This window comes from Mesoplodon bidens (genome assembly GCF_964165515.1).
Source record: "Mesoplodon bidens genome assembly, chromosome: 12".
NCBI lineage: Eukaryota > Metazoa > Chordata > Mammalia > Artiodactyla > Ziphiidae > Mesoplodon > Mesoplodon bidens.
Genome location: NC_138168.1, coordinates 9,987,725 through 10,013,650, shown reverse-complemented (window position 1 = coordinate 10,013,650; position 25,926 = coordinate 9,987,725). Strand labels below are relative to the sequence as shown.

At 38.5% G+C, this 25,926-nt stretch overlaps 1 protein-coding gene across 4 annotated transcripts in view; it reads right to left on the bottom strand.

The window, feature by feature from the left end:
* Positions 1-25,926, bottom strand: part of COL12A1 (collagen type XII alpha 1 chain) — a 114,937-nt gene that overhangs the window by 87,140 nt on the left and 1,871 nt on the right. For 3 of the 4 annotated variants that reach the window (XM_081250402.1, XM_081250403.1, XM_081250404.1), the window contains exons 2-13: positions 24,378-24,485; positions 17,121-17,237; positions 15,161-15,304; positions 14,671-14,730; positions 12,469-12,732; positions 12,130-12,294; positions 11,094-11,267; positions 9,017-9,307; positions 8,000-8,602; positions 6,559-6,831; positions 3,271-3,543; positions 1,390-1,662 (exon numbers count right to left, since the gene is read on the bottom strand). In XM_081250402.1, coding sequence (XP_081106528.1) covers positions 1,390-1,662; positions 3,271-3,543; positions 6,559-6,831; positions 8,000-8,602; positions 9,017-9,307; positions 11,094-11,267; positions 12,130-12,294; positions 12,469-12,732; positions 14,671-14,730; positions 15,161-15,304; positions 17,121-17,237; positions 24,378-24,450 — 2,710 coding nt within the window. In that variant the 5' untranslated portion in view covers positions 24,451-24,485. The remainder of the gene's footprint in view (positions 1-1,389; positions 1,663-3,270; positions 3,544-6,558; positions 6,832-7,999; positions 8,603-9,016; positions 9,308-11,093; positions 11,268-12,129; positions 12,295-12,468; positions 12,733-14,670; positions 14,731-15,160; positions 15,305-17,120; positions 17,238-24,377; positions 24,486-25,926) is intronic. The other variant, XM_081250405.1, reaches the window with a different exon arrangement.

Sequence of the window (25,926 nt, the reverse complement as noted above, 5' to 3'; positions counted from 1 at the left end):
TCGTTTAAATCCTCTTCTAATAATAAATCTCACAAAGTATTGGACTTCAACTCTTGATGACTATTAGAGATAGAATTTTGATTAGAATGTTTTTGTCTATTTGTGTTTATTTCTTGACTAAGTCTTGACATTTTAATCAAAACTGCCTCTTGGGCTTCCCTGGTGGCACAGTGGTTGAGAGTCCGCCTGCCGATGCAGGGGACACGGGTTCGTGCCCTGGTCCGGGAAGATCCCACATGCCGCGGAGTGGCTGGGCCCATGAGCCATGGCCGCTGAGCCTGCATGTCCGGAGCCTGTGCTCCGCAACGGGAGAGGCCACAGCAGTGAGAGGCCCACGTACCGCAAAATAAAAAAAAAATTTTAAATTAAAAAAAAATACCTGCCTCTTGTAGGCCTCGTCCCTGTTAATCATAACATATACAGTCCTCCAAGCTCTTGGATCCACTAAATTTGATGGATATTTAGCCTAATATCACTGTGATCTCGCATTACAAAAGATACTTCGGATTTATTTTCTTCCTACAATTATTTTAAATAGGTCATAGAAAAGATGGTGATAGCAAAAGGAAAGCTATGCCTGATCTCCCTTTTAGGCCCCCAACTATGGAACTGAGTCATCATTGTAACCAACCACGGATAATTCTTTTTAACACTACAATCCATTCTCATTGTGGTTAAGTTAAATTTGTATTTTCTTTCACACAGAACTTACTTTGTGGTTGTGGTGAGTCAAATCTAAGCTGCCATTATAGTTCAAAAGAGCCTAAGAAATATGAAGCCCTCTGACAATGAACTCCAGAGAACCAAGGAAACAGCTCCGGTCTTGATGGTTCTTACTAAGTACTGCATTAACTTTGAACTTCTAACACTGAACTGAATTTTAGAGATCATTTAGAAAACAAATAAACAGTGACTTGGATTCTCACATTTTCCAAGCTATTATGAATGCTTATATGCATGGTGCATGAAAAGAGGCTGAGAGTCTAAAAAGGTTTCTGCCTGCTCCTGGGTGATGATGGCAGCTGTGTTACCTTGGGCAATACAAACCCTCTTCCTCCGCAAATGTTTCCCAAGGCCCCTTTCCACCCAAGTGTCATACACCTATTCTCCATTTAACCAGCCCATGGCATTGCAGACACATTTCTACGGCCTTACCTTGCACTCAGCTCTCCAATACACTTCTCCCCAATCAAATTTAATTTTTTCAGTAACTTACATTCTACGTCTCTGAATAAGAGGCAGTTTTATGACTACTTATTTTTCAATACAAATTCCTTTTAAGAAAAAGGATCGCACGTTCCCAGATTTCATTCTCTGAAAACATTTTAAGCTCCCTAAATGCGATCACAAGCAAGCTCAGGGATTTCTATAAAATACGACAGTAATTACCTTCAAGCGTTGCCCCTTCTCCAAAAAGGGCATCTCCAGCCCCAGACGCATACAAGGCTGTCACAGATAAGGCATACTGTGTCCCTTCGCTTAATCCTCTCAGGACGGTATTGGCTGTGTCTCCCCTCACAGTGACCTCTTGAGTCTCGCCTCCTGCCACGGGGGTGTATGTGACGAGATACTGTTTCACTTTTCCTGGTGCCCCAGTCCAAGATAATTTCATAGTTGATGTCGTAGGGTCAGAAACTCTTAAATCTCTTGGGTTCCCTCTAACTTCATTAAAAAATAACAACAACATCAAAACTCATTATTTAATAAAATGACTTAAAATGCACTTTGTTGCTTTATATATATATATATATATATATATATGAAATCAAATTTATATCCTAGGTGAGATTATGGCTATTGTAACTATTGACTAGCCAGAAGAGTTTAAGCATCTCTAAATTGGTCCCTATATGTCAGTAGAAACAAAGTAAAAGCCATCTAATTCCTCTTCTGTTATTTACACATGCTAAAGTCTTTCATGTTAGAATCGTTCATGTAAAAAACTTCAGTGTTTTCTCTAAAAGTGGAACAAAGCACTATATAATGTATACGTGCTGATTAGTATCACAATGGAGATTTTAACTCTGCTAAGAAATTATCAGTAAAAGAGGTTTGTTAGCATAATGCTATGAACGTCTAAATGTGATGGCCATGAAATACACCAATGTGATAAAAATGATAAATGATAAAAATAATGCTGTCCCTAGAAAAAAATATATGAGAGGAAACAGCCCAATCGAGGTCAAGTCTTGGATAAAACTCAAGGGCTGCCCTTGCAACTATGTTTGGCTTTTCATGCCTTTCCTGGTAGAGTGGCCATGTTGGTCTCTGAAGGGTCTCAAGGCACCCAAGTCTATGACTCTCCCCACCAGGCACACATCACCAGCCACTTTAACTCCATAAAATAGAAAGATGAAGCGTCATTGGGTCTTTTTCTGGTGCCTGGCACAAAGAGCCCTAGGTCCCCAACTGGAAAGAGTGAAAGAGAAGAGAGCAGGTGGGAAGAGAAAGTGTCTCTGCAGGAGAGGCTAATTAGCTAGGCTGCACCAGGAGCGAAGTAGTGATGCAGGCCCAGCTAGAACGTGAGTGTCTGCACAAGGGCAAGAAAGTCCACAAACTGAGATTCACCACTTATGAGCAACATGACTCTGAGCTATTATTTAGTTCCCTGAGCCTCAATTATTTTTGTAGAACTGGGATAAAAAAGTAACAACTTCATAGATTCTAGGCAGGGATTAAATGAGATAATATATGAAAAGCTCTTTGCACAGAACCTGATACAAATAGTTGCTTAATAACTTCATTCTTGCTAATATGTAGTTATTATTATTTTTAAAAAACTTTAAAGATAAGGAATAAAATGAAAATTGAGTGTCTTAATTTTCCTCAATGAAACCACACATTAAATATTAACAATTTGCAACTAATATCAGAATCTATCCTAGGAGCCTAACCATTCCCTTTAAATAAAAACATGTTAATATTCTTAAATCTCTCTGAAGAAACAATATGTCACCTTTCTCAATGGTACATAACGGTTTGATTTTTAATCCCTAGTCACCCTTCAGTTTATATGAGAATATTTCATAATATTATTTTAAAAGAATATTTGGACCATCTCATAGCATTCAGGCTCTTTTGACACCAATAAATGCTGTCATGAGTAAGTCAAATATTTGAGTAAGTCAAGTCTAATAGGACTACCATCGAAGATACTCAGATAATTGAGACAAAGTGGCTCATGGCTCATAGCATCTGGATAGTTGTCCAAAGCTGCTCCTACAGTCTAAGATTTCAGTTGTTACCAAATGATGAGCATATTTCCTCTACCTTCTTCAGTGGCTGCATTTCCAGTCAACGGAGAGCCAGATCCTGACAAATATTCAGGAATTACAGATACTTCATATTTTGTGTCTGGAGTCAGGTTCTCCAGCGTTCTCCTCCTCTGATTGGCTGGGCTGGTAACCTCTTTGCTTTCTCCACCAGCAGCTGGTCTATAGATAATTCGATACCTTAAGACTCTCCCCGGAGCTTGAGTCCAGGTAATTTTAAAGCTATCTGTAGTCTCATCCGTCACCTTTAGGTTTCGAGGTGCTCCTTTTACTGAAATTTAAAAAATAATAAGTTGACTGATTTTATGTGAAAAATAAAACACTAGTTTTTTATCACTAAATTATAGCATTTCTCTCAGCAAATCCATGAGCAGTTTTTTGACAAACATCCTGGTTCCTGCATGCATTTAGCCAGATATTAACTAGATTCTTTCACAACACCCAGAAAGAAAAGAAGTACTGTCAACTTTTTAATCAAATAAAGAGGTATATAACAGTAAACTTTTAATATCATAAATACTCTATTAAATTATAAATTAATGTTGACATAAAATTCAAAAATAAAAACAATCTGTTTCTTCAAACATAAGTAACAAGGCTTTCACTCTTACTAGATTTTCTCAGAAAAGTAGGAAAATAATACCTAACACCCAGGTCTACCACATTTACCCACTTGAACAAACTCTCTTATCCAATCAGTCCCACAATTCATTTTTTTATCTGCACAGTCATCTGCCTTGAGAATAATTAGACCATACATGTGTTACACCAAATACATTGTAGGCACCTAATGAATGCTAGTTGAATCTAAATCCCAAGGTTAAACTGCAATGTAAGTAACATCCACACACTCAGCCTTAAATGAAATTTTCACTAAGCCCACATGAGAACATCATTTGATTTTGTGTTTTAATGACTTTTTTGTTTAAGAAGCAAATTGTTCATATGGACAACACAGTCAGGAGAGATGAACTAGATCTACTGGGGTAAAACCACAGTGCAATATATCTGCATGCACCTCACATACAATTAGAAGTTTATCTAAATGTCCAACACATCAATAGACCACTCCAGGGAAAAAGGAGTTGTATATCTCAAGAGAAGAAAGAAATGGCGGGTGGCAGACTTACATCCATGATTCATTTAATATGGCAAGGAAAAAGACTAAATTAGTCAAAACAAAACCGATGGATTTGAATACTGGCTCTGAAATTTAATTAATGTGTAATTTTGAGTCTCAGATTACCCAACAGTAAAAATGTGACTATTTGTAGGGTTACTGAGGCAGTTAAATGAGACAATCCATGGAAACAATTATCATAGTACCTGACACATGGCAGAAGCTCAATAATTGCTAGTCTAATAAAGGTATTGAATCAGACACTTCCTTATTGACAAAAGAAAATCTAAATCTCAGATTTCAGTACAGACAGCAGAATTGGAAAGGTATTACCAAATTCTACTGTAGTAGCCCAATGACCAAAAACTAGAGTGTAAATGAATACAGTTGGCTCTATTCAAAAACCCTTTAGACTTCAATTTCTTCTTGAGGCATAATTTCATCCCCATCCCAAAGTTGTGAAGAAAGAGGGCCAGGCTCATGAAGCCACAGTGTGGGCTTTACAGAGAAATCATCAGAAAGTCATAAATATCTAAGTGTGGACTGCTAGGTTATACTATCACAAAAATCATAAGGCAAGAAGACACCTTAGGCCATTTAGTTTATCTACTAGCCTTCGGGCAGAAATATACCTAAACCATGCACAAAAGAAAAATCAATCTTATTTGAAAATTTTTCCGGAGAAAAGATTCTCTAGCTTTTATCAGCAAGTAGACCAACATATGCCCTCCCTGTCAGCCAGTACTTCTTTGTAACTAAAATTCCTCATGCTGCTATTTCAGCCTCTTCTGTACTGAATAAAAATGGAGGAGAATGACTGATATCTCTCGTAATATTCACCGTATATATCAAGAGTAATTGTCTGGTGCTGGCCTTCTAACCAGGTTCATTGGAATCCTTTAAAGGACAAATGTAGAGAAATGTATCAGAAAGTATTCAAATCTGTCCAGTAAGGTGGACACATCTAAACAAATACTGCTTAAAATATCTGGTAAACTTTGTACACCCATGTTCTTAGCAGCATTATCCACAATAACTAAAGGGTGGAAGCAAACCAAGTGTCCACCGATGTTGGTATATACGTACAACGGAATATCATTCAGCCATAGAAGAAAGAACATTCTGACACATGCTACAAACACTGATGAACCCTGAGGACACTAGGCTAAGTGAAATAAGCCAGTCACCAAAGGACAAATACTGTATGATTCCACTCACATGGAAACCTAGAGTCATCAAATTCATAGAAACAGAAAGCAGAATGTTTGTTGCCATGGTCGGGGGGACAGAGGGTAGCAGGAATGGAGAGTTATTGTTTAACAGGTAGAGAGTTTCAGTTTTGCAAGATGAAAAAGTTCTGGAGATGAATGTGGTGATGTTACCACAACCACTGAATGTATTAATTGCCACTGAAATGTACACTTGAAATGGTTAAAATGGTCAAGTTTATGTTTTATGTGTAGACATGTATATTTTACCATAATTTTAAAAAAGAAAAAAATTTTGGTAATATATATTCGTCATCAGAAGTTTGGTAATTTCAGAAGTATCTGAACACGACACTGTTGGTACATGGGACAGAAAATGCTAGATAAGCAGTATTTCCAGAGTTAGTTCCATAATTATTAACAGTTCTCTGTGTCTCAACCTCAAATTCATCACAATAAATCTAGGGTCTTTTACTTAAGAGTCTTTCTCTTTTTAAAAAGATTTATGAGGGCTTCCCTGGTGGTGCAGTGGTTGAGAATCTGCCTGCCAATGCAGGGGACACGGGTTCTAGCCCTCGTCCGGGAAGATCCCACATGCCGCGGAGCAACTAGGCCAGTGAGCCGCAACTACTGAGACTGCGCGTCTGGAGCCTGTGCTCCGCAACAAGAGAGGCCGCGACAGTGAGAGGCCCGTGCACCGCGATGAAGAGTGGCCCCGGCTCGCCGCAACTAGAGAAAGCCCTCGCACAGAAACGAAGACCCAACATAGCTAAAGATAAATAAGAAATAAATAGTAAATAAATAAATAAAGATTTATGAGTAGCTGTGTTTTAAAGGTACTGGATCTTACGAGGGCATTCACAGTGTTGGACTATAAAGCAGATGGTTATTTCAAATGGTAACTTTGTTCTACAATAAACTGTTAGTTTGGGGAAAACAGTGGAGAACCCTCTCACACCTTCTGCAGTGGTCTCCTCTCCAGCTAAGGGTGTACTGAAGCCATCCTCGTATTCCGCGGTCACGTTGACCAGGTACAGGGTCTCTGGCTTCAAGTTACTGAGAACGACACTGGTGCTCGAGGCTGGCTCCACCACTGTCACCTCACCATCCCCAGTAGCCTCCTTGTAGGTGATGTGGTATGAAAACACATTTTCTCCAGCAGTAGACCAACTGGTTTTCAAACTGTAGGAAGTGACCTCAGAAAAACTAAGATCCTGTGGAGGCACATAAGCTGTTAAGGAAAAAAAACAAAAAAAGGACATAGTTAAAATTTTTAAATCTATAAAGCAAAAATGGACCTAATGACGACACACTTTTTCAAATGGCTTACATTCATTTGGGAGAGTGGTCATTGAGACCAATGCACTGAGTAAACGTTGCACACAAAACCACTGAGAGAAAGTCTCTCATGCACAGCCCCACAAAGAGGTCCTGATCACTTGTCTTCACCATTCATAATACTAAGTTATGTGTTTAAGTAACCAGTTAAAACTGAATTAGAGTTTTGAGCTTCTTAAGACAAAGCACTAATGGAATTGTCCTGCCCACAACTGGAATACTTAAAACAGTAACAGACCTAAAATGAACCATCAGAATGTTCCCATTCATCCCGGGCAATCAGATATTAACCTTTGGTGGTAGACAGATATTTCAAAGTAATAATTTAAAATTTTTTTCCTAACAAAAGAATATTTATTAAACTGAATCATAGGAAGGCACAATGTTTAAGGCACACTCACTATCCTTAGGGGACATACAATCAAATTGGAGAGACAAGAGAGTATAAAGTTATTAACAAAAGAAAGTAGTATATTTGGATGCCAAATGACGATAAGTGATAAGTGTTATAGCCCTAGAACAGTTAAGAAGCTTGAGGAAAGAGATGGGACTTTTAATCGAATGTTGAAAAACAGAATTTGGACAAATGAAGAAAAAAGGGTAGGGAATTCCAGATGTGAGGAAGGATGCCCAAAAATGGTCCAGGAAAGAGAATGCATAAGGAGGGTTCAAAGATCCAGGACTATGTTCCAGTCACCTTTGATTCAAAGCAACTAGCTCAGCATCTAACACATGGTAGACATTCAATTCGTGGTTATTGAACTGGATGCAACAAATGGGTTTGATAAAGCTGGTTCCCTGCCTTGACTGAGGATCTAAGATCAAAAACAGCTCATGACTCTTAGGATAAACAGCTTTTTCACCAATAAATACTTGACCCACACCCAGGAGAAAGTCATATCTCAGAGCTAAATGAGCTAAGTTCAGTAGTTTTCAATAACACAGGAAAGTTACTTTTTCCTATAGATAAAAAGAATTGACAAAGCATATTATCCACAATTTTAGAACCCAAAATGCTTTGTTCATGAAGAGGTAACTTTTACTTTACAAAGTCTACTGACCTTTTTTCTTTATAGCTGCCAATTCTTGCTCAATTCTAAGACAGATAGACTGTGTGAGTTCAAAAGATATCCTCTGAAAAGCATCAAAATCTTCCACTGTGAACACATGGGTCTCAGCAGGAGGAGAGGCAATGGCTTCTAATTCTGAGCGAACAGCATCCTTCACACCAACTGCAAAGATTTCAACATCTGAATTCCTTAGTTTTATAGCTGGGTCTCTGAAAGCATCAGAAGATTTTCCATCCGTGATTAGAATCATGACCTTTGGGACGTTGCTTCTTGAACCCTTGCTCGGCACGAATATTTTCTCTCTAACGTAAGTCATTGCTTTCCCAGTGTTGGTAGATCCTCCTCTGTAGGGGAAGGTGTTTATTGCTTCAATTATATCTTCAACTTTGGTGAATTTTTTCAATGTGAACTCAGTATGAGGATCCCGGCTGTACTGGACAAGACTTATCTGTACCCTATTTGGTGAAATCTCAAAACTTTTTACGAGAACTTCCAAAAAGGCTCTAACTTTAACAAAGTTTGCAATCCCAATGCTGTAGGAACCATCAACCAAAAACACAATATCGGCTTTTATATCCACACCACGTGAGCATTCTGTAAAAAGAAAGAAAGCCCATTAGAGTTCAACAAATACAAATTAATCAATAAAATATAGATACAGCTGCCCCTCTGCATCCTTGGGGGATTGGTTCCAGGACCTCCTTCCCCAAACCAAACTCCAGGGATGCTCAAGTCCATTCTATAAAATGGCACAGGGAAGTAAGACCTCCAGATCCGCGGATTCGGCATCTGCAGATCCAACCAACGTCAGACCACACAGTGGTTGAATCTGTGGATACGGAACCTCAGATGTGGAAGGCCTATGGGATCCGGTTTTCTTAGTAAGCAGCCTTCTTTAAAAGAAAACTATTGCAAACATTTTGTTTAAAACTAAACCTGAACCAGGAAGGCATACTATCAAATGGACCTTCAGGTATTCCAAACTCAGTGATACACCCATTAACTCACCCACTTGAATTTTCATTGGCTGAGTCTTCTCCATTATTGAAACCGGTTCACTGGATGTCAATCCCTTCATGGCAGAAACGCTGATCTGGTATTCTGTGTCTGCTGAGAGGTCACGAACATTGAGTGTGGTCGTCTGAGGACCCACACTCAGAGCATGCTGTCGGCTTCCTGTGGTCATGGGTGTAAGGAGAACTTTATAGCCAGTCACTGGGCTAGGAGATGGATTCCAACTTAGCTTAATGTATTTTGATGAGACTTCCGTGGCAATCAAATTTGAAGGAGGTTCAACAACTACAAAATAACGAGCAGAAGAGTGATTAAAAACAGTGAGATGCAGCCCTGTTAATGAGGTCTTCATGTTTGCACCTCAATCTTCCTTATTCGAATTAATCATGAATGCATCAGGAAAAGTTCCCCAATCCCAGTCCCCCACTTCCACCTGTACCCATCAAACTGAAAGAGACTCAGTGCCTGAATTTTAATCAGGGAGATGAGAAGTTTAGGGAAAAAGAAGTCCTTGGAGAAATTAATAATAGGACATCTGATGCCTAATTCATTCTCTGGGACCAAGATTTTCCATTCTGGTTTTGGTATTACACTCATTGCCTTATTCAGGTACCAAAGGAGGCACTTGATGAATATTTGTTAAATCAATGACTTACTCAATGCTTTAGAAAGTTCTTCTCTTTTAATAGTAATATAAGCATAATAATGTAATATTTAAGATACTTTATAATATGCCAAGAAAGATAAAGAGTTCAGCAGTTCTTAAATGACAGGTTCTTATCATCTTAAGCAATTGTATTTCCACTTATTCAAGATAAGAAAAAAAGTTCAGCTTTGTTCATAATGCCACCAAACAGGGGTGAAACAATGGTTTACAACATGCATATTGACAAGCAAATACTGATAATCTAAAAATGTTCTATCCTTACTCAGTGTAGAACATATTCTTGTATTGGGCTGGCCAAAAAGTTCATTCGGGTTTTTCCGTTAAGATGTTCCGAACGAACTTTTCAGCCAATCCAATACTTAGCAGATAACAAAGTATTTTAAGCTATTTCAGACCAAATCTTCAAAGTTTTAGATTTGCCAGTGGAATCAGTTTCCCAGAAGATATAGTTCTAAGTTTTTATAAGTCAGGCTGCAACTGTGGATGATAAAATATATACAAGGTTACTCACTATCTTCTCAAAAAGGCAGTCAGATGTAGTCCATAAAAATGATGCCTAAAGAAGTGAGAAGCAGTGGGAGGAAAGCAATGGATGTGCCAACTGGAAGTTTAGGCAAAGCTCTGGAGTGATGCGGAGACAGTGCTGGGGAGCAGAAGTCTCAGGAGATCGCCAGCAACAGAGAGAAGGCCCCAAAAATGACCGCGAACGCCTGCAATGCAGCCCACACGCCTTCCAGGGAGAGTTCAAACGGAGGCACAACCAAACTTTGGCCTAACCTCGCACACACACCCTAGTGAAGGTGAAAAACTTGAATGTTTTAAAAGACTGAGTAAAGAGAGGTTGACCAGGGGAAAGCTGGGCGGGGGTGGATTTTGTAATAAAGCAGGGCAAAAAATCAGACATTAGTCAGTAAAACAAAGAAAGAGATTCAGAGCCCATGAAATAATAAGGAGTTCTGAAACAAATTAGAGCCAATGAACATTGCCAAAATACTTGGGGTTTGTAGATTAAAGAGTTTATATGATTGAAGATGTAGCTCTTTAGAACTTATCTTTAATCAGCTGTGAATTCTTAGGCTAAGAGGCGAACAATTATGGAAACTGTGACTTTTTAATACTCCAAAGGATGCTTATGAAATGCCTTTTCTCTCTCCCATGTATTTAAAAGCAATGACTGATAAAATGGAAGCATTTTCCAAATGTGGGAGGATCAAATTGACTGATCTTTGAAATATTCCTAAGGGCCCTGAAAACACTATGCAGAGTATGGTGATGGAAACTCTTTTCCTCCGCCATTTAATAGAAACAGAATGCTAAACTAAATGTCCCTCTGCCTGTGAAGCCATAACTTCTCCCAAGTAATGGAAGAGGGGGACACATGGGAACACCCAACAATTCACTCACCTTCTTCTCCACTGACCAATTCCCCAAGCTGGTCATCCACACCTGAGCACACCTGGGAGATGATCTCATTCTGAATATCCACAATCGCATCGAAGTTGGCCACGTTGAAAACGTGATTTAGTGAAGGTGTGGAGGCGATTTGTTTGAGTTCTTTTGCATCTGCAGCTTTAATGCCTTAAAAAAAAATAGGACAAAGATATGGGAAGGGAAATGTGGGAAGTAAAGACATTTTCAAGTCCTATTCAGTCATAAACTGGAATTGTTTTGCATCCTAATGAACGTGCAACTGTTGAAATGACAAGAGCATTTTCCCATTTCACGCAACATGGCCAAAGAGGCAAAGGACTGGTTGGTAAAACAGAGTAGGCTCTCATGCCAACCATGCCATCATTTGTCCCTGCCATCTGTAAAGATAAGACTTTTTTTCTTCCAGAGTCCTGAATGAGCTGGAACCCTCTGAATTCTTCAAGTGTTACATAAGAGACGAAACATAAAAAACACTTAATGATAATACAAGGAGGATCTTTATTAGAATCATTGGCCCAGCATTCTTTGAAAAGCAGAGTGTTGACAAAGAATGTGAATACTGCCTTACTTAATGCATATGCTAAAGGAGTTACGTCAGAGAAATAGATAAGCAGAACTTTTACTCAAAAATGATTTGGGGCTTCCCTGGTGGCACAGTGGTTGAGAGTCCGCCTGCCGATGCAGGGGACACGGGTTCGTGCCCCGGTCCGGGAAGATCCCACATGCCGCGGAGCGGCTGGGCCCGTGAGCCATGGCCGCTGAGCCTGCGCGTCCGGAGCCTGTGCTCCACAACGGGAGGGGCCACAGCAGTGAGAGGCCCGCGTAACGCAAAAAAAAAAAAAAAAAAGAAAGAAAATTGGTTTGGATTAACACTACACTATCAAATGCAGTAAAAACTGCTTTCCTTCCTTGAGAAAGAATCCTTCCTTGAGGAATCAACCCTTCATCTTCCTGCCATTAAGTATTAAAGTAGTTCTAAAATGAAAATACTTAACCAAACTTGACCTACCCAAAGAGAAAACTTCAACCCCAATACTTCGAAGCTCTCTTGCTGGAATTTCCACTTCGTCCTGGGATTTACCATCTGTAATAATAATTGCCACTTTGGGAAAGCCAACTCTTGCTCCAGCAGATTCCGTGAAAGTATTTTTGATTAAGTAATCAATGGCTTCCCCTGAAATGAAAAAGAAATATGTTCAGTTCCTCGTGACACAATTTTACCAAAATCAAAAGCTATGGGATTAATTTCAACATTATTTAACATATGATAATTTGGGCAATCCATCATTTCTTTCCCAAATAGACATTTCATTTATCTTAAACGATACCACAATTTGTAAAAACATACCTGTCATCGTGTTGCCACCTTTGTATGGGATTTTTTTAATTGCAGCAAGCAGCTCATCCCGTTGATAGTACTGATTTAAGTTAAATTCCGTCCTGGTGTCAGAGCTGTACTGAACAACTCCAACCCTTGTCTTCTCTTCCCCAACGTCAAAAGCAGACACAAGAGCAGCAATGAAATCTAAAATGTACTTGAAATTATTTCTTCCCACACTCCATGAGCCATCCACAAGGAACACTAAATCAGTCCAGGCACTGACAGAGCATTCTGAAATACATGTGATATATTTTTTAAATGACACACTAATAAATCTATCTAGCATTAAGGAATACAAACTAACATGGCAAAAAGGTTGGCTCCTAAAATCATTTTGTTCATTAGAACTTTTCACCTTGTTCTTTAACCACAACTGACATGCACAAAAGAATGTAAAACTTTATTGGCACACATAGAAGCATTTTCAGTACCTTCGTGAACATGCATTTCTGCAACTATATGTCTTTAAACTGTTGTATAAGACATTGTGCAAGACCAGATACATATATGACCCATTCTCCAAGAGCCTGTGACCCAAGTATTGTTGCTATTGATTTGTCTATTTTTATAACTATATCCTCACTCTTTTCTCCAAGGAAAAACTATATAAAATATCTAGGAGACATACAAAAGAAATGTAAGCAAAGTGTTTTCATTCTTGGTATTCTGAGATCAATAAATACAAAACAATTGCTGTACCATTTAAGCAAATGCGGTAGGGTTGAAGAAAAGAGCAAAGCTTTTTTAACATTCTCCTGCATTTTACAATATAATTGTCTAAAGTTTGCAGCTGGTTAGTCTAGAGGGTTAATGGGGTCTTAACAGAAGTACCAACAAGCATAAATATGATGCAAAATAGCCATAATATCTTGTCCTAATTATCAAGGTATTTAAATTTGACAATTAAAACCTTCTTGTACTAAACAAAACGGGGGGAAAACATTTTCATTCAAAAGTAAAAATATATGTAGTACCCTTAAATCACTACAAATGCAACAATTGGCCTTTATAAACAAACACATTTTTCCCTCTCTCTGTGGTCAGGTGGGGAGGGGGGAACAGGTTGGTTTTTATGAAAATCTGTATTCATAAGGCAAAGCTGAGTGAATTTTCTGAAGATATTTTTGTCCCTGCAGTCAGTTGGTAGATAATAAGAGAAGTATATGGCTAGGAAGAGGAGGAAAGGTCCTGAGAAATTTGCAAGCCAGTACAACTGGCATGCCTAAATAATTTTTGCATACTATTTGATGGGCCAACTTAAGCCTACTGAAAGTCAATATTTAGAATAATGCTTTGATTTAGAATAAATATTGATGATTCAGGGAAAATATTTGCATTGTAACTGCATACTATAAACTTCGCTTCAGATGATTAGACATCAAAAAGGATTATAAACAGTGATCTAGCGGGAAAAATTCAGGATAAAGGGAACTTCATGTTCACAATCTTTTTATTGTTATCCTGAGTCATAAGTCCAATTTACAAGGTGGCAAAATTAGAAGTCCAAGAAACCCTTCAAGGCTCCATCTCAGCAAGTCACACAAAGCAGTGTAACACCAAAAGGGGCTAGAAGCCACAAAACCAGACAATAAAATTGCTTTCATTTGATTACAAATGCATCAACTTATCAGAGACGTTCTTACAGAGACTCTGGAAACGGTTACAACTGCACCAACTAAGCCCATGTAAACACTTTAGAAATAAGCATAACATATACAGAGACCTAGAAATACATTTGCATGGCAATGGAATTGCTGAAAACACTGTGAGGGCATCTCCCCTGTGGTCCAGCCTTATAGTTTCCATGTATCCCTGAGCTACCACCTATTTCTATAGTTTGTCTTTGAGAAAGGAGTTAAGTCCAGTGATGAGCTTTGTTTCTCACCTATTGCCAAAATCCTGCAGGGGAATTTGGACACACACAAATTTAAAACACTCCCAGTAAAAAGAATATTTAGTACATAGAATGAATGGTTAGAAAGTCAGAAAGTAGGTGTTATAACCACTTAGTCATACATTACTATTACATTGCCTGTACTTCTTGTAGATAAAGCTTACAAAAATTAATATAGGAGTGAGATCAAACTATGGACCTAGTTGGAACATCTCCTTTATATTACATTTATAAATTCTGCAAAGCCAAGCACAAATCTTAAGGGAAATGCTTACTTTGTATCTCTGTTTTTCCAGGTTTCTTCTCGCCTGGCTTTATCGGGCCACCTGTTTGAACTGAATCAAAACTTGATTATTACAAAAAGAAATGGACCCATACAAACACTTCCTAAGAAGAAAATAAGTACGTTGTCTTTCAAATGTATGGTCCAATCCTAGCTGGTCAGAGAATACAGCCAAATAAGCATTCCCTTGCAAATAAATTATTTTTAGGGAGATTTTAGATATATTTCAAGATAGATATTAACATAGTTGTCTGGCAAAGCCTAACGTTTTTAACAGTTTTCATTCATAATATTCCTGCTGTTTCCAGAGACCAGGATTATAAATCAGGAATGAATTATTCACAGCTACTAACATCTAGGATCACTGAAAGAATAGTTAATATGGATATAAATTAACTCTGCATAATAACAACTTAAATTTGAAAGTTGGAGAAATCTTCTGCAAAATATAAGGTATAAAAGTACTTTATATGTGTGCTTACTTGTTAATTGGCCTATAACTGGTACACTTTCTTCTACTTCATCATATGAAGTGATTGTCACCACATACTCTATTTCAGGTATAAGCTCTGTTAATAAAGTTTCAGTGGTACTAGCTGCAAGAGTAAATTCTTTAGTGGGCCCATCTGAAAATATAGAAAGAAAAACATCCATGCAACAAAACTTTTTTCACATATAACATAACATACACTCAAAATCTGAAAATTCAAAATATACATTTTTTTAGAATACCCAAACATTATTTTTTACTGCCTTCCAAAACAAACATTTTGAATTCTAGAAATTCAATAAATGGACTGGCATTGCCTTTACTTGTTACAGTCATATTCCATATTTGTTTGAGGACTCAAGTATTCCTCTAGATTAATGATATACCAGAATATCAAACAGAAATCTCTCATTATTTTTGAATATTAATGGTAGATAACAAATTTTTTTATAAATGAGAGATAAAGCAGAAAATAATTTAATTTTAAATGATGCATTGGAGGAGAGCACTGAAAGAAAAAGAAGGGCTGAAAATCAACTCAAAGACAACAAGCCCCATAGGCTAAAAGGAACATCTACTGGGAAACAGCATCCTCTTCTACAGAAGTGCATCCTCCATACTCCAGCAGGGGATGGAAGCATACTCTAATGGGTAACCACGGTCCTCTGAATTGACTTAACTAGGCATCAAACATTTCAAGGTACAGTGTACTGAGCGTTTCCTTATATATTGACAATTATGTACTTCCGTCTAGATTATGATAATGCTCAATTCAATCAGGAAACACAGTAGTTCTTAGGGACTAAGTGACTTTTAATATTCTTAAACATATTAAATTTTCATCAAAACATAAATAATCAAAAAAGAAAATGCTCCAGGTTTACATGTGGAGCATTGCAGAACCCACCAGGGCCCCCATGGGAAAATAAGGTACCAGGGCTCTGCTAGGCTGAATGGCCTCAGTGTCAGTTTTTAAAGTATAGGAGTCAGTCATTTCCAACATCTGGAAACCAGATGAACTCTTTTTCAACTGTTTTTCTGCTTTGGAATAAATGAAATAGTTAACGGCAAATATATTTGGGAAGAAAATATTCAAGGAATAAAAAGTAAATTCTTGATCACTTTTTAAGTTCTCAGATCATATGGGAGAAAAACACAGCTTCTCAATCCCCTGATAAATCAGCATTTAAAGTCAGTGGTATTTTTTAAAGGCCACAAGTATGTAAACACAGCTCTGGTGCTAAGTCATGTTGACATCATCTATTGCTTCTGTCAGCCAATACAGACCTCTTCCTACCACTTGGCCAGTGCTAGTAAAAATGGTTATTTTCCCATTCCACATTAGAAATAAAAGTTAATCAACAGAGATGGGTTCTGCACACTTGGGCAACATCATGAATACTAAAGAAAACTTTTGAGAACAAGCAAAACAAGTTTCTTCTTTCAAAGACTCTTAGCCTTAGGATCTACAGAATCTATCTAGTAAATCGTTGTCTTCCATCATGGCAGTTCACCACCATCCCAGAATCTGTGTCCTGAGTACTGAAGTGTGCAGGACACTGGGCAAGGTGTAACAACTCACTTCATCACTTGTCACTTGAAGTGCTGGACAGATTAAGTGATTCAAGAAGAATGTCAAGAAGTGATCATTCTATTTTATAAAAGCAAAGATTACCAGCAATATTCTGATCGGGGGGGAAAATGTCTATTTTTAGTAACAACAGCTTAGCACAGGAAACCAAGTTAATAAGGCTAACACTATAAAAATATAATAACGGGTCCTGGGCTGGAAATCTGGAGATCTGAGTCCACCAAATATCTTGCGACGTTAGGTAAACCCCTCAGGTTTTCTAGATCCTGGCTTCCTCATAATGAAATGGAAGGAGGGGAAAAGATCAGATTATATCACCTTTGATGTCTCTGTCCTAAAATCCCAGCATCTCAAAACTTACCCGTTGTGGAGTCCACTGTTATTTTGAAACCCACAATTGGATCAGGTGGTCTTGCCCATGACATATGAACAGTATTTTCATCTATAATTTTAAAATTCAAGTCTGAAGGTGGGTCAACTGCAAGAGAGAGAGTTGATATCAGTTACATTTTCCAATGTCACAAAACGGTCAATTTAATTAGTAAAGAATTGTGTTGAGCAAAGCTTACGAAAATTGTCTTTGCATAAATTTGTTTCCAACAAATATAAAAGATATCTTGTTGGACAAGAATAAAATTAAAAGCTGACAAGATGTGACAAAACATCAGAGAGTATACATATTACAGAAGACAGCACAAAACACTTTGGATTCTTGAGTTGCTTGGTCATCCAAGAATGGCCAGCAAAATCAAGCATAATAGAAACATATTTGGATACAAGTACATACAGGTACAATGAAATCACATATAATAACCACATATGCAAACAATTCACATAACAATTAAGGAACTTTCGATACATGCTGAGTGCATTTTGAATAAGCATGCCAAATCACAACCTGCTTACAACCACAGAGGTTAAGTGAGAACACTGACATAATACATTTTTCCATAATGTGGAAAAGAATCAATGATATTTTGGTTCATTCTCTGCATCATTGCCTTGTTATTAATTTTTGTTTGATAATTCTCAGTCTGTGGCAGAGATGAAAAATGTATTTTAATAAAAAGGAGGAATCATGGGAAATTTAGCACTGTTATGTCTCACAAGGAAATATACATTTAAATGTATATTTGTATTCATATAGACCAATGTTCAAAAATAGTAATAAGGGATGTCAATCATTTGTAAGTATATAAAGAGTGATATACAGATGTTTATAAAACTAACAAACATTCTGCCTGTTTACACCAATTTGCTGTACGTTTGCAAGGTGTAAACCAACCCTGTTATTTTCCTTTGCAGCAGGTATACTCCATACTAGAAGTGGCATTTTACATTAAAATGCCAGTATGGTCCTTTACAAAACAATGGTTAATTATGAAAAGACAACATCAATGTATATTTATGGACATTTATTTACAGAACTTAAAGAAAATAGTGAGGAAGGATCAGCAATCTGAAGACATGACTGCGTGTAAATCTTGGAGAAGTCAATGACAGGAATAATTGAAAAGTACAGAAAGCAATAGTTTACATACAAAACTGTACAGCATCATGCATGTGTCAATGAAATGTTGACTTGTTTTTAGTTTCCCACAATGAATGAAAGCCTCCATGTACAATAGTCATTACACAAAGACATTCCAAAAATATTTTATAATGATATTCTCTCTGCAGTGTTCATGCCTCATCATGCAGCATTGTACTGACTCACTGTCAGTGCATGGTCGATGCATTAAAAATTATTACTCTTGAAGCAGGTCAACACAATAAGATGACTTTCCGCCATACTCTTCTTAAAGTGTTTCAGATTGAAAGTATTCCTTGTGAGTCAGAATTTTTGTCTCTGTTTTGAGAGATTACAGTCTCCTTTTAGGTTTTCCTAAAGGTCAATTGAACTAGAGCAGTAGCTTTGAGACATGAGTCATAGAATTTAACTGGGGTTAGGTATTTATGTAATATTAATAGCACATTTTAATGGAAATTATACAAATTAAGCAAATGTTTGCTTTAATGAACTGCTGCTTCCAACTGTAGGAGATGGCTTTTTTATTTTTATTGGATACGCTAGTAATGGAATGAATGTTATTTTCTTACTATCCATACACAGGCAGTGAGATTAGACTATTAATCTACATGCAGAGTTTAATTATTCAACATTCTGCTGTCTGTAACCATTTTGTGAGGTTTACTGGTAGTCATCACTTAGTATAACAAGCATGCAACAGATGTTAATAGGACAATAGGTATTAAGAATATCATTATAAAATATTGTTCCAGTAGCAATGGCTCAGGACAAATTTAATGCAAAGGCAGACACAACTGGCCTGAGCATGCTTTTAAAAAAATCAGTACATGGAAAAACAGTACCACCAACCTTGCAAGGAAATTGACCTGAAGCAGCAGACATTAGGTTAAAACTGCTGATGGGCTGCAGCAGCCCACCTTGTTGATTTCCAAATGCCCAGGATTCCAGAAAAACTGAAAGATTGACTGTTGGGAAAAGTCTTTAACATTTCAGAGGATTTTAAGGTGTTTATAGAAACTCAGATGTGGTACTTGGGGATCAAAAGTAGGAGAGCATGGTCGACCAGCATGTGTGCAACAGAGAGCCCTGTCCACTTTTCTTCTTGTCACTTTTATCACTTGTAAAACCTTTGAGGCTTGCCGTTCTGTTTATATATTTTGCTTGTTTGTTTCATGAAAAAAGATAATAAAGCAGGTGTGAGTGTGGACCCCTGTCAACTTGAATCAATGCGAAATGTATTTTCATTAACTTTGAAAATCTTTTATTTTATATAAAAATAATTCACAACTGCCCTTGCATTGTTACAAGCAGCGTCTATGCAGATGCCAGAATATTTCTAAGATGAACTACCTCCATAGGGATTATGATTGTAAAGAGTCATAGTTGTGTAGAATAAGAATCTGAATGAAGACAAATAGAAGTAAAATTATAAATAAATAAGATAGCAATCAGATATATATTCATAAAACTGAATACTGATAGTGAAGAAATTAAAATTTTAAGTATTCATAACACTAGCAGTTTAAGTTCATATTTATGAATAATGCTTTTTGTTATCAAAAAGCTATGCTATGAAAGCTGCATTCTGCTGATATCTTCCTTAGATAAATTGGCAGGATTTAGGACTTTTTAGGAATAATTATAGCTAGCATTTGCTGAGTGTCTCTTCTGTGACAGGCAGAGAGCTAGTCACTTTATAGATTGTCTCCTTCTTTTCTCATGGTCACCCAGAAGAGTTGCCTAATTATCCCTGACTAATGGGTGAGTCAGTGAGCTTTGGAAGGGTTAACACAGCTAATAAGCAGCAAAACTTTGATCCCATAGTCTGACTCCAGAGCATACAGTTTCCTACCATACTGGCTTAAATGTAAAAAATAAGAAATATTTGAGTGAAAGATTAACTTTAGAAACCAATATTGATATGTATTTGCCTATTAAAATATACATAAGTATTTCTCTACTCTATAAAAAAACCTTTATTTGATGCCTGGTCAACAATAAATATGTGCTATTCAGACATCTCCAATTCAGATACAGATAGAATTTGGTATATTAACTTTACAACTTGTTCAAGCAATTTTGAAACCAAAGTATCTACCTTGAAATATAATTATTTACAAAACATTGTTTTTAATTATGGCAGCCAAGAGGAAGACATAAAAGTTTACCCAGAGATGGATGGATGGATGGATGGATGGATGGATGGACGGACAGGTGGGAGGAGATTAGTCTAGTAAGATTTGGCAAGGGTATAAAGTGTATTAAAGGTAAAGGAAAACTGAGAACACACTACTAAAATATCATCTTGATGAACTAGTAAGAACTTTAGTCTAATCTTTGTGATAGCAACACTGAGAAGGGTACTACCTTAATGGCAGAAACATTGAGAAGTGCACAAAGTGTGGTTTTACTATATTCAGTATGTATTAGTTTAAATTTTCCATCCAAAGCTAGTATAAATTTAATGATCTCTGCCATGATACAGATACTCATTTCATCTGTGTTTATAAGATACCAAAAATAAGCAGTTGAAAAGTTAATCTTTTAGACAAGTAATAAATTATTCTGTACAGATTACAAAATGCATCCTTTCATGAAACTGACTGGGTTGACCCATTTTCCAGCAAGAAAGCAGCACAGTGTGGGCAAACTAGCACAAAACTGGGACTAGAAGACCTGGGTCTTGTCTATGCCTTGTCCCTAGGCAATCAGGTTAGTTGACTGAGTTATTCAGCTTCTCTGGTCCTCATTTTCTCATTTGGAAAATGAGACAATTAGAATAGATGATCTATAAGTTCCCGTCGAGTTTGAAATTTCTGTTAGAACATAAGTTAGACACAGGATTATAGAAATATACATTAATTAGCCTCTTAACCTAGACGTAAGATAATTAAAGCTTATGACTTCAACTCACTCATGAATTAAAAATATCCAATCGTTCATTATATATTATGAACTACAAATCAGACTTACTAAAATTACAACTCTATTTTTTACAAAACATATGTTCATCTCAAATTCTAGATTAACTAGAAAGGTGTCTAATTCTCAGGGAACACTGGCCATTAATCTTTAAATGTAAAGTGTTAAATTTTCTAAATGGCAGTTTACATACTATATGATACAGGAACCAAAAATAAGTCACACATTCTAGATCTTACAGACCACTGGCCAGGTTATAAGGTTAATAAAGTCTATGCTGTAGCTAAAAATTACAAATATTAAAAGCAAAAAAAAATCATTTTCACTTTATTTCTATGGAACAAATACTGTATTATGAAAAATAAAGTTCCTTGTATAAGTAGGTAGAAGAAAACAACATGACAAAGGTGGTACCCCTATCAAAAAGGAGCAATGCAAAAAGTGAAGGCCAAAACCTTTTAATTAAAGGTATTGAGCTTTCAACATATTAAAAAAAGTAAGTAGAAATTGACTGGAAAATAGTATGAATACAAGAGTACAAGTATGAGTTGCAAAAGGGAAAGAAAAGTAGCAATGGCTACTTTTTTTTTAATGTACCCTTTTTTTTTAAACATCTTTATTGGAGTATAATTGCTTTACAATGGTGTGTTAGTTTCTGCTGTATAACACAGTGAATCAGCTACACATATACACACATCCCCATATCTCCTCCCTCTTGCGTCTCCCTCCCACCCTCCACAATGGCTACTTTTGAACTAAGATCAAAATAACATATCAAGAAGCAGGGCTGCGAGTTGAATTTGTGAAATGTGCCATCAGAAATACTTCAGAGGAATTCTGTTTGCAGCCCATTGTCCCCAGAAAGGCCTTGGCCACAAACTTTGTTAGCCCTTCCCAGGCTCCTGGGGCCACTTAGTAATTAACACCCGAGCTTTGCTGTCCAGTACTGGAGCCACGAACCACACGTGGCTATCAAGCACTTGAAATGTGGCCAGTCCAGATGAAATGCGCTACAAGCATAACATACATACCCAATTTCAGACTGAGTTACAAAGAATGCAAAATATCTTACTAATAACTTTTATATTGATTACATGTTAAAATGGTAATATTATGGATATATTAGGTTAAGTGAAATATGTTATAAAGATTAATTTCTCCTGTTTCTTTTTCCTTTTTTAGTGTCATAACCAGAAGATTTTAAGTTACATATGTGGCTTGCATCTGTGGCTCACAATCTATTTCTACTTGACACTGCCAAACTAGAATAAGGCCCCCTCCAAGTAATAAATCTTACAAAAGGATCACTATTAAATGCTGGACTAAGGGGGTGAGAGACAAGAAGAGAAACAGCTTAAGAAAGCAAAAGAAAGAGCTGTATAATGTGGAAATAAATACAAATCTAAAAGATAAATTATGAGAAATACGGAAACAATCAGTAATGTAGAGTAAAATGTTCTTTTCAACTGCACTTTGCTAACCAGCCATTATCCAATTCAGAACTGATTTTTTTCCATTTGCATCATTTCCAACCCAATTCTTGTCCTAAGAATTCTCAACCCTTTCTGATTTTCAAATAACTATTTTCTTAATGAGCAATAAATATGCCACTTTAGTGAATTATCTAAAAATATCTTTAGTAGGGCTTCCAGAAGTTCCTCAAGTGAAATTCCTTCCTAACAACGACATAGAAAGGAACATTAAAGTCAATCTCATCTGAATATTACTCCACAGAGGCCACTCTGAAAAGCCTCTACATTCATAAAGTATTAATCAGATAAGAAGAGCCAGCAAGTTTCCCTCACTTTTCTGAACAAGCCATACATTTTGAAGACTCTCTGCTTTGCCCAATCTTAGGCTTTTGTACCTGCAGTCTCGAACTAGAGAATCAAACACAATAGAAAGTTTTTGAAAAGCTCAGTGTGGTCATGAAACAACTCTACTTCCCCACAGCCTCTAAGAAACACAAACCCCCCGCCCTACCCCCCTTCCACACTGACCCACACAGAAGTATTGCTATTCTCCCTTAATTTCATGGGGGGGGGGCATTTCTGCATTGGAAAAAAGTATATATTTTTTAAGATGTCTTTTATGGTATTACCCCATTTACCTTGCAGAACAATGAATCTAGTTTATCAGGTCTCCAACGATAACTGAGAGGACACAGAAGCCCCTCTTGGGTCAATATACGGAAAGGGCTTTTTCCGCGAATGCTGAGAAAGGAAGGCATCAAGTGCACACCGCAGCAAGCCTAAAACAAGGTTAAAACTCTAGCAGAAGTCCTTCGTTTTCCAAGGGCTGGAGCGTACTGAGCCGTTTTGCAGACCCTGAGGCTCTGAGACCCATCTCCGAGCCTCTGACCGACTCCGCACTCAGGTCTGAAGCTGAGGGAAGGAGGGAGGGGTAGGTGGTGCCCGGCTTGCCAGGCGCCCGCTAGCTTCCTAGCTTGAGAACCTTGGCCCAGACCCAACCTGTTCGCGTGGGGCTGGGCCTGGGCTTGGGCTACGGGTCTCGTAGCCCAGCGAACCAAACAGAGACAGCGGCGACCTCGGGCCGCGAGAACACACCCCGCGTCCCGGACCTCTGCTGGCCCGCCAGCCCCCTGCGCGGTTGGGCTGCTACCCCATTTGCCTGCACCGCCCGCCTAGCCGACTGGACTCCCCACAAAACACACAGACGCGCAGAGCCGGCGCTGTTGGAGTCTTTTATTGCGTGCTGTCACCGAGGTCGCAGTCCCGAGCCAGGTGCTAACCAGCCACGCGCACGAGCGAGCGCTCCCGCGCTCCGGGGCTCCTGGGTACCCCCCGGAGGTGTTCGTCCCGCAGAGCTGGGTGCAGCCGTCGCCCCCTCCCGGACGGCTGGTCCTCTCGGAAGGCGGCCGTGTCGGTGGCAGTGTGGACAGCACACCGCAGAGACCAGAGCAAGGAGGGCACACAGCACTGTACGGAACGGCTTAAGCAGAATACGAAAGAGCGGGACCTGAGAGCTGGGAAACGGACAGACCTCAGAGAAGGGGGCGTTTCTCCGAAGGAGAGAAACCCCGGGAGAACACACGAAGCGCGGGGAGAAACAGAGCAAGCAACAGAGACAAGAGAGATCTATCTGCTTCTTTCCTTTCTAGAGTTCTGCATGGTCACGGGGGAGAAGGAGGGAAGAGCCTTTTACCTTCTGCCTCAATGGAAGACAGGAGCAGGGCCGCGCCCAGGGCGGCGAGCGCTGGGGGAAGCCTGGTCCGCATGCTCGGCCTCGGGGCTCACAGCCGCATGAAGGGATCTGCGGGAGGAAGCAGTGACGGCGTCAGAACTGGGTCCGGGCAGGCCGGGAGCCAGGTTAGAACTGGAGCCTGGACCCGGGCCAGGCCCCGACCAGATCTGCCTTAATAACCATAGGGCCCAGACCAGCATATAATGCGCCTATTGTGAAGCAGTGTAAGTCAAGTTCATCTGCAGCAGTTTAATCACGGAAGGGAGTTCAAGTTTAAAGAGGGTCCTGTTTTCCTGGAGGCTGGTCCACGCCCCACATAACTCCATCCCCCTGGGTGATGGCTAATTCAGAGGTCATCTTTTCCCTGACTCAACCAAATGCCTCTTCCAGCTGGGGGTTTTATTTGGCCAGCCGTTTTTTCCTAGCTGCTGAACTCTTTAGGTAACGGTACTTTAGTGGTCTCAGGGTAATTTGGAAGAGTATAATAAACCTCTTTTACACTCTTTTTTTCTTCGTTTTGTTCTGCCTACAAATATGCAGCTCTTGAAGGTCTCACATGGATTATACAGAAATATGTACAGACCAAGAGAAACTTGACCCCCTGCTAGCTATGTTGTCTTCACAGCTGATAAATCTTTTACTCAAGATGAGGGAAAAAAACAACTCTAAAATACATAATAAAAAGGGAAAGGCAATACAAGAGACAGCGCACTCTTTCCTGTCTTCCCAGGACATGTTTTAATAAAATTCTCAGTAATAATTAATCTTCTCATTTAACTGTTCACTTATTCCAGAAGGTTACAGGCTTATATGCTCAGGAGGAGAATACATTCTACACTGATTTTTCTTGATTCTGTAACTAGGTTATTAATTCTTTAAAGACAAATAGTCTTATTTGTCTTTTGTGGTTCCCAGCACACAGTAGGTGCCTAACCCATGTCAGTAGAAGGAAATCTTCCAAAATATTCTAAGGTCCAATTCAGAGACAAAAGCTACTAGCAACGGACTTAAACGTGGGGGGCTGCCAGAAGCAAAACCTAAAAAGAGAATTGATTCTGAGGTACATAAATGATTGTAAGGTAACACACCAGGCCTCCGTGAAAAAAGAAGTCATGCTTGGGAATCCAAAAATGAGCCAAAGGTCGAGCCCTCTTTGAGAGAAGAAACTGACAGCCTCCAACCATGTCTTTCCAAATTATTGGCACAATGTATTAGGGCAGCTTTCCTGGGCCTGAGTGTAAATTGCATTTTAAATGGCTGATGAACAGGCCTGCCAAATTGCCCGGAGCTCCTTTTTATGAAGCCAAGATTAAACTTTTGTCGCTGCTCTGGGGATCCAAGAACTCTAGCAATTTCTTTCCTCCTAGTGAACAACTGTTTGACATTTCTAACCCTTTTCTACATCAGTGAAAAGCAAGAGGTGAGACTGGCCCATTGTCCCGTCATCTGGCCTTAACTTTGCTATAATAATTTCCAACTCAGTTGGCAGTCATGCTCGAGAAAAGTTAAA